Raw genomic sequence first — 9650 nt, forward strand, 5'->3', positions numbered from 1 at the left:
AATTTGGGAGGAATAATAATAATAACTAGACTCTTGTTGCCATGGCAACAAAAAGGTCTTCCGTTCCTATATGATACCGTTTACATTGTTTTGTTTTGTTTTTTTGTTTTTATTTTTTTCGTAGAGAAACGTGTACAGTCTGTAATAATTAAGTTGTAAAGAATCTAAAATTTGTCCTTTCGGTACTTGCAGTCCATTGATTTTTACTGCAAAAATGAATGTATCTGTTGTCCTTATATATGATATTGTATGCATGTTTTTTTTTCATTAGTAGAAACATATCTAAACTATTTTTAAATTTAAAAGTTAAATGGGGGGATATCGAGAAAACAACCTGTCACTTCTTATAGTACTTTGATTTTCACTACAAAAATGATAGTATCCACCGTCCTTATATATAAACATGACAAATTATAATACATGCAGTGTTTGAACTGAATTTTGCTTTTAGAGAAACATCTATATATAAGTCAAAGTAAATAAGAATAGTAAATATATTTCAGTAATTACGGTACTTTGATTTTTTTTGGCTAATGAAAATAGCTTCCATAGGTAGCTTATTGTACGCATTGATTTTTATGTACAGAAAACACGCCTGTAGTTAGAAAAAGGTGGGTATCTAAAACAGTCCTCTCAGTACTTCAGGTACTTTGATTTTTATTGCAATTAAATGTAGTCTTCATTCTTTATAAATGATACTGTATGTATTGGTTTTTGCATGCAGAGAAACGTAAACATAACCTTCATGTAAGTTTAAGTAAGAAATGCCCTTTCAGTACTTTCAGTACTTTGATTTTTTTAAGCAAAACGAAAGTAGCTGAAATCTACAAAACGGGTGATCTGATTTCAAAACAAATTATATATTTGGCACTTATGGACCTATCTCTGTTATGTCTAACAATATCTTGAAAAAATATTAAAAAACAAAAAAAGTAAAAAATTGACCGAAACACAAATTCACTTCCGGTTTGGACAGAAAGTGCCGGAAACAAACAAAAAACACGTAGAAACAAAGAGAATGTCATGATCTAATATTCCTGTGAATTTCACATCTTTACATCAAACCGCTTCTGAGAAAAACACCGGACAAAAGTGCATTTTAAAATTTGAAATACGGCCGTAACTTCGGACCGGAAGTGAATTTTTCAAAAAACGGAATTTTATATAAACTTCACGAATCAACCTATTATCCAGTGAAAAATTGTTAAAATCTATTGAAACATCTCTGAGTAATCGCGCTCACAAAATTTGGGAGGAATAATAATAATAATAATAAAAAGAAACAATACAATCACTATAGGTCTTCCGTTGTGAACGGAAGACCTAATAAAAAGAAACAATACAATCACTATAAGTCTTCCGTTGTGAACGGAAGACTTAATAATAAAAAGAAACAATACAAACACTATAAGTCTTCCGTTGTGAACGGAAGACTTAATAATAAAAAGAAACAATACAATCACTATAAGTCTTCCGTTGTGAACGGAAGACTTAATAATAATAAAAAGAAACAATACAATCACTATAAGTCTTCCGTTGTGAACGGAAGACTTAATAATAATAATAATAAGAAACAGAGTAAAAACAATATGTTCCCAAACTTCGTTTGGGGAACATAACTATCAAGTCCTTTGATACACTGCAGGAAAAAAAAAATCGCAAACACAAAAGTTGATGGAAGACTTTATTTATTCAACAGTATGAAAAATGAAAGATTGATTCAATCAACTTAACCATTTCAATTGATTCCAAACTATATGAAAACCTACTTCTGCAAAATATGACGTGGCTCTAAAACATGAATCATCCGATTAATCAAAACTATAATATGGCATTATAATTGTAAAAGCGCCATCTATCCAGCTCTTTGACCACATACACGTTGACACTGTCCCCAGGTATTAAAATTGTTTTCATTGCCTTGGCAACCCCCATATATGAATCTCTCGCATCTTCTCGTTGCCTGGTTAAAGTGCCACCTAGGAATGCTCGCCCTACATGGCCCTGTTACTTCCGGTAAGATACAAACACGATTTACAACTCCTGAAATTAATAACAGTAAAACAATCAAATTCGCCCTAAGTATTATCATAAAATATTATAATATTATTATTATTATAAAATATTAAAGTATTTATTACTCTATGGACAAAATAAAGGCTTCAGTGTAGAAGGGGTTAAAATAAGGTTTACAAATAATTTCAACTTGTGCTCAGGCTGTAATTTTTTAAGAAATTGGTAAAACGATATTCCCCTTCCCCCTTATATCTTACGTAGTTTAAATTCAATTTACTGACAAAGAAGTTTACATGTCTGCGAATACTTGGCGGTAAAACAGGTACATGCTTTTATTAACATGGATACTTGTACATAGTCATAAATATTATTAAAGATATTGAACTCTCTTTCAAAAATATAAGAAAATGCTTCCTCGTGCTGTTAAATTAAGGTAGTCTCAATTAAATAGTATGCTTATTGAAACACATATGTATACCCCTCTTTTTCTTTCAAATATGATAAACTAGATTTTAATTTATACCAAAGGCCCGTAGCAACGGTTTCAAAAGTAAGGGGTCCAATCTGACAAGCAAAAAAGGCTAATTTACTGTCCTAATTCTGGAATTTGCAAGTGCTCGACCTCACAACATCAAAATTGAGGGGGAGGGGAGGGGGCAAGCAGCATCTTTAAAATTTAGTATAGCAAAATACTATACTCAGAAAAAAGTGGGGGTGCGTTCTACGGGCCTGTACCAGGTAAAAACAAAATGCTGATACCTCCTCCTCCTCCAGCGTTACCACAGGTGTCCTCACACTGCTGCCGGGTTATGAAGTTATTTCCGTTTCCTGCGCAGCCTCCGTAGATAAATCTTTCACACTGACCGTTCGCCATACTCCAGCTCCAGCGTGGAATGAATGCCCGACATGGACCAGAGTCACCAGGCAATCGACACATCCCTGAAATACATAAGCATTGTGAATAAGCAATACTAGCTCCCTTTCAGCAACTGAAGTTTTGTCAAGTTTCCAGTAAATATTAAAAAGGTCATAATTCCACCAGAAATCGAAGCGGCTCAACATGATAAACTCATATACCAAATCCAGCTCAATATCTGCAAGAGTGTAGAAAAAAAAAGTTCTGAAAACCACAATAGTACAAACTGACTGAAAGACAGAGGGACAGCTAATCAGACCGTGGTAGACGAAGAGAAAAGCTATACTCCCCTCCGGTTTCACCGGTACGGAACTTAAAAGATCAATTTAAAATGGTCAAACTATCATATAATAACATCATTGATACAGCCGGGGAAATGGTTTCTTTAATGCGAGTCAGGTTGGTCACAATATAAGCTATAATCTGCCCTAAAATGCCTTTTTAAGTTGTTTTTTTTTTTTTCACTGAATTGAACATAATTTTCACTGAATATGTTACCAAATATAGAATCGTAGTACCAAAAGAAACACAATGGGAGGGGGGGATGTTTTTTTTCCACAGCGATGCTTAGATCATGTATTTGATGAACTCATCATAAATTCCGGAACTATCATTTGATCGATTTTAACTTGATATTCAACAAAAAATAGACAATTGTTCCTCTATGAATAGACACCGTTTGAGGTGCATGCATGCATAAGGAACTACAACTCGTGATAGAAATTAACGGTAATGGAATATCACCATCTTTGAGAATAACAATACTAACCGGGAACAAATCCGCCACCGTCATTTCTATCACACACACGGCGACATTCCATTAGTGTGTTAAAGCGGTTCCGGTTTCCTCCACATCCACCATAGACGAATTCCTGGCATCGCCCTGTGTTGGAATTATACGTCCACGAAGGAAAAAATCCCAAGCAATTTCCTGACTGCGCATGCTGCAAGAGGCATGGACTTCCTGAAATTGACAACCAAGGCGGTCTATACACTCCTTTCAGAACTTGTACACTAACCTGGAGGGATCTAGAGAGAATCAGTAACACCCCACCATACCCCCGAAAATTTTCAGATTTATTAAAAATATACAGTAAAGTAACTCAAAAATGACCTTGAACCTCGTTAAAAAAGGACCCTGGTAATATGGTAAAAAAGTTATAAAGGTGTATGTTTTTTTTGTTTTGTTTTTGAGGGTTTAAAATTTAAGAGTCAGATTTTGTTGTTGGTCTGGAATCCCCCACCTCCCCGAAAAAAAAAAAAAATCCTTGTTCTGCGCACGTAGAAAGATTAGGCTATTCACACTGATATTTAGGTCTTTCCACCTTTCTGTGGAAAGACCTATTGATTTTCTTCTGTTTATTCTTCTTCTTCTTCTTCTTCTTCTTCTTATTTTTCTTCCGCTGATTTTTTGTTTCGACATTTATCGAAAAGACTTTTTGTTCATCGTAAAGGTCATAAAAAGTTATGAACAAATTTGACCCAACGCGTATAACCTATGACCCCTTTCGCAGTTATTGCCCCTTTCACTAGAAACCTTGTTATCGCTACTCCTCCGAAACCGTAAACCGTAGAGTTACGAAACCTTCACCAATGTCTTCGACTAATTGAGAAGACTCTTCAATCTATTCATTACAAAAGGATTTGTTGAGCCCTTTTATGAGTTATTGCCCCTGAAAGTTTTTGAAGTTTACAAATAATGAAAAATTTTCAAAACGATAAGTCATAGAGACATGAAACCAACTGCATTAGATTCTTTAACCCTACACCTTGAAGATTATGTCAAGGTCAAAGGTCAAGGTCACTCCAAATATGAGAAATAAAGCTCTTTTTAGAGCTTTTTTGTCTTTCAACATATACAGTATATCTTTGCATCTTTTATATGTACTTTTAAAACTATTTCAACGATTTCAATCTTGTCCCCTAAGCTTAAACCTTTTAAAAGTTATTTCCCCTTGTGCAAAAAACCTTGTTATCGCAACTCCTCCGAAACCGTAAACCGCAGAGACACAAAACCTTCATTAATGTATTCAGGGTCTTTAGGCACAACTTTAATCTATTCAGTGCGAAAGTATCCGGTGACCCCTTATATGAGTTATCGCCCTTTAATGTCTTTGCGCTTACTAGTAAACCTTATAACTTTAAAACTTAAAGTCGTAGAAGCATGGGGTTAATTGCAATGTGACCCTTGACCTTTGACCTTGAATATTTGTTCAAGGTCAAAGGTCAAGGTCATTTCAAAAATTTTTAAAATTATCATTTTTTCCATCTCTCAAGCCATTTCTGGTTTCTTTTGTATAAAAATAAGCAGTAGAGAGTTAAATGTGAAGAATATATGAAATTTAAAGAAGGTGGAAAGACCTCTAATTGTTCAAGAACAATTAGTCTACTAGTTGTTTATTTGTATTGCTTAACTTCTTGTTCGATCATGGTATCTCGGTCTAAACGAACCCCACACGTCCACAATGTTCTACATAGCTGGCATTTATGACTTGTTGATTGCAATAAGCACATTTAATATCATATTGTGTATATCATTCTTATAAGTTACGCTTTACATTAAACAGTATGTTGCACGATGCATTATGAACCAAAAGGTGTTTGGTGATATTACCTGGTGGAAAGACGCCCCCGTCACCACCACCCCCGCCCCCGCCACCTCCACCACATCTCTGCTGACACGCTTGGAAAGTTTGGAAGTTGTTTCTGTTGCCTTGACAACCACCATACCGGAAAGGCTCACATTGCCCAAGAGCAGAATTATAGAAGAAGCGGCGCATGCTTGCACGACATGGTCCAGTAACGGGTGGAAGTGTACAGACATCACCCACTAAAAAGAAAATGGCTAAAATATAATTATTAACAAAAACGATTTCAAAATAAATGTACGGTAACGTAATTTATATTTTTTGTCTGAACATCATTATTTCTTGTCATTGCAAACTTTTCCTTTTTGGATATTACTTGAGTACAATAGTTTCCTGTAGGATGCATTATATTTTCTATTAAGCGGATTAAAGATGATTTAAAAAACATGTCTAAATCCAATTTATTTTAAGTTGTAAACCATTCAAATATATCTATATCTAAATATTTTTCTTGTTTTTTTTTTTAATTCCTACGTAAACATACAAATAACGGGGCAATGATTTAATTTACAGAACCATAAGCACATTAATATAAGTATCCAAGAAATTTGTTAATCCTCCAAAGATTCTGGGTTTTCTTTAATAAAAGAACAAAAAAGAAATTGAAAGAAATTTATATAAAAATTTGTCATCTTTATCGAAATTTGCAGGCCAGTACAAGATACGTCATAATATTAAATAAAGGTTCTCGGGCTGTCTTCGGCCTCAGGGCAGTTTGGATCTTGGTATGGGAATAAAACGCATGTTGCACTCGAACCCATTCAATAAATGTACAGGTGTAATTATTATAACTGTGCATCATGTTTGATTTTTGGGGGGAGGAAGGGGAGGGGAGGGGTGCTCAAAAGTGTTTGAATTGTAAATTAAAACTATGATGAAGATATCGTTCCACGTACACTTAAAATTAGCATCATGTATACGTATGTACGATTTAAGTATACAATATATAACTTCGAATCCCCCCCCCCCCCTCCAAAAAAAAAATCACCAAAAATACCTGCTTAATAATGATCATTGTTTTGTTTTTCTTAAATACTTGAAATATAATCTCCATTGACTTTGATAAAAAACTTGGTCATTAGATTTACATCTTCTTTAACCCATGCTAACCCGTGGGTGCACGGGTCTATGTCTAGTGATAATAAAACAGTGGGAAAGAAACCTAAGAATAACAAGAACATAGAGAAGGTCTTTCGCTGAAGACGGAAGAGGTTAATCATAGAAACCATATAGACGAATATATAAGATTTGGTTCTTGCAGATAGCTTCAGGAAAATATAAAATGATTGATAAAAATTTACACCATTAAGACTCGCAGTAAAGTCTAAATTGAGTGCGTCCGACCTTTAACCTTTACCATAGTACCATGTGGTAAAGGGACGGATCTCACCCTAAATGTAGCACACACCTTGAAACATATTAGAAAAAGCCTTTGATGTCCTTGAATTGACCTTGAAGCTTTGATATACATACCAATCCCACCATTGCCGCAAATTTGTTGGCATTCTTGTCTGCTGGGGAATCTATTCTCGTTTCCCTGGCAACCGGAATAGAAGAATGCACGACACCTTCTAGTAATGGCGTCATAATAATAACTTAGGAATCTCCCTCGGCAATTTCCGGGTAGTCTTGGTAAATAGCAAAATCCTTGTCTACCTAAAATAAATTGAAAAATGAAACGCAAATTTGTCATTTATAGCCCTTTTCGATGTATTTTCCTTTCTTTCGTCAATACTTTAATCACTCTCTTTCTTTCCCTTTTCTTAAACAGTAAGAATTAAAAAAAAAAAAAAAACCAGTAACCAGTCATAAACTACTAGTGACATGATTCCAAAGATGTCCTAGTATTTCTATTATGCTTCACCCATTCAACTTAACTTTCTTCAGTCGGCATTGCTTGCCATGTTCCTTCTTACAATAATTTTGACTGTTCATACTATGCAATAATAATGTCTGACTGTTCGATTGGTCGTGCCACCACTCCCATATACCAAAACTGTAGTTTAGAGTGCCCTATACCAGAGAGATTTTAACCATTACCTTGATCTAATCCGTCTGGAGGAGTGGCGTCTACAAATGTGTTTGTGTTATCTATTGTGTTATCCGGAAAAGTAGTTCCTATTGCAACTCCTCCCGGATTTCCGCCTACTCCACCTATTCCGCCATTTCCTCCTAGTCCAGTGTTAAAACGTTGACCTATTCCTCCATTTCCTACCAGTCCGCCATTTCCGCCGAAAGCTCCACCGCCTCCAAAATCTTGTGTTAGCACTCCATCAGTAAAAAGCTGTAAAAGAGAGATCTAAGAACTCGAGTCAGTCCCACTAAGTATTGCAGTACGAAAAACCCGCATCCCTCCCTCGATCTTGTGTAAGAAGTTGGTATTTGCATCGTTTTTGATTAAGAATCAGAGTACTTTTTGTCACTTGTGATAAATATGATAAACAAATAAATAACTAGACTCTAGTATTTTATCTTTTTTATCGATTGCTTACACTGATTATTAAATGATTAGCCTTAAGGCAATGTCTTGAGGATGTACCCTTTTTCATGCAATTTGAAATAATATTGACCTGGGGCCAGTTCCACTGCAGCGGCAATTAATACGTCACAGGATGATATTAACCTCATTGAAGAAGTTTTTTTTTTTTTTTTTTTTTTTTTTTTTTGAAAAAAGACCAGTTTGAATGTTCTTCAATATTTATTAACTGACTTTTGATTTGTGTAGATTAATGCATATATAGACCTTGTCTGGTAATTCTCAGACCATTTCAAAAAAAAAAATGTTTGTTTGCCCTCTCCTGACTCAGGGTAAAAAAATTGGGTCGGTTGGTACATGTACACTGTAGGTAGGGCATTGCTATTTCCTAGTAAATTTTAACATCAATGCTGAATTTTCAAAATGTATGAATTTAAAGGTATAAATAAAAATAAAAACTTTTTTAAGGAAATGAGAACATTCCCGATTTTTTTTTTTCGCAGAACAATGAAAAATATTTGATTTCTCTGCAATACAGAAAATCTCGCTATAAAAATATTTCAAAAAAGCTTCACGCGAGACACACCGGAAAGTGTAAAAAAAACCCAGACATATTGCCTGAAAACAGTAAGGTGTCAGGAAATTCCATCATCGTGGTATATTTTTATTTCATTTTTGTTCATTTTTCTGTAAGTTAAAGAGGGGGTTATGACCTCCCAATGGTCATCTTAAATCCTTGTTCTGATTTGCGCCTGTTACTAGATGTAAAATACCAGTGTGTAAAAGGTACACTGTACTTGGGCCAGATTTATATAGTTATATGTGTACACCAATGAACCGTAAATATGACATGCTGAACAGCTGTTTGACATCGCTACAAACTTACAACCATTCATAGATTGTACATATCTCTATTCAAATGAAAGATGTTTCTATCATATGAATAAAATCAGTTTGTTTTAACCACCTATTGAGCATGTTGAACATGCGTGGGTTTTTTTCCGATTCAAAAACTTTTTTTTAAAATATGGATTTTTGCCAGCCTGTGTATCTTTAATTTTTAGTTAAAGCACAAGCTTTTAAGCACAATTTTGTCTAACACTGATTCATATATTCTATGACGAAGTAGTAGAAAAATTTATTCGATCATTATTTGATTATTTTTTTTTAAATGGACATTTTTGTACCCTGTATGCCTATAATCTCTAGTTAAAGAACCAACTTCTATGCACAATGTCGTCTTTGAAATCAATATAACTGATTCATATATATTCTAAAAATATTGACAGGGCAAGAAAAATATGTCATTGAGTCGATCACTATTTGATTCCTTTTTACGGTTACAAGTAATACATTACCCTGCAGTTTTAGCTGGAAATGATTGAAAATATGGCATTTTTCAGTGTTGCCTTAAATTAAATTAAGGCTGAAAACAAACTGCGATCAAATTAGAGTTATTTCCCTTATCAAATTGGCACATACCACCTTAAAATAAAAACATTCATTTAACCTTTTATCTGAATTTCTTCCATAAAAGGACGACTGAAAAAATTATTATAGGATCAGGAAAAAATGATTCAGATTATAAAGGAAA

General features: G+C 34.3%; 1 protein-coding gene across 1 annotated transcript; it reads right to left on the bottom strand.

The window, feature by feature from the left end:
- Positions 1–1855: 1855 nt before the first annotated feature.
- On the bottom strand, positions 1856–8948 carry LOC133197874 (actinia tenebrosa protease inhibitors-like). Its single transcript, XM_061334058.1, has 7 exons — positions 8943–8948; positions 7621–7864; positions 7054–7236; positions 5547–5762; positions 3702–3896; positions 2776–2955; positions 1856–2043 (listed from the first exon to the last, which is right to left on the bottom strand). The coding sequence occupies exons 1-7, from the start codon at positions 8946–8948 to the stop codon at positions 1856–1858; spliced, it is 1212 nt and encodes a 403-aa protein (XP_061190042.1).
- Positions 8949–9650: the final 702 nt, after the last annotated feature.

This window comes from Saccostrea echinata, unplaced genomic scaffold, assembly GCF_033153115.1.
Source record: "Saccostrea echinata isolate AGI-Se365-2 ecotype Australia unplaced genomic scaffold, CSIRO_AGI_Sech_v1 ptg000032l, whole genome shotgun sequence".
NCBI classification, from domain to species: domain Eukaryota; kingdom Metazoa; phylum Mollusca; class Bivalvia; order Ostreida; family Ostreidae; genus Saccostrea; species Saccostrea echinata.

Bases quoted from the DNA above. Each gene is read 5' to 3' on its own strand.
- LOC133197874 (XM_061334058.1), bottom strand. The intron at 7,237-7,620 runs GTAATGGTTAAA...AATTTATTTTAG, and splicing joins TCCAGACGGATTAGATCAAG to GTAGACAAGGATTTTGCTAT. The intron at 3,897-5,546 runs GTAATATCACCA...TGTCAATTTCAG, and splicing joins CGGGGGCGTCTTTCCACCAG to GAAGTCCATGCCTCTTGCAG.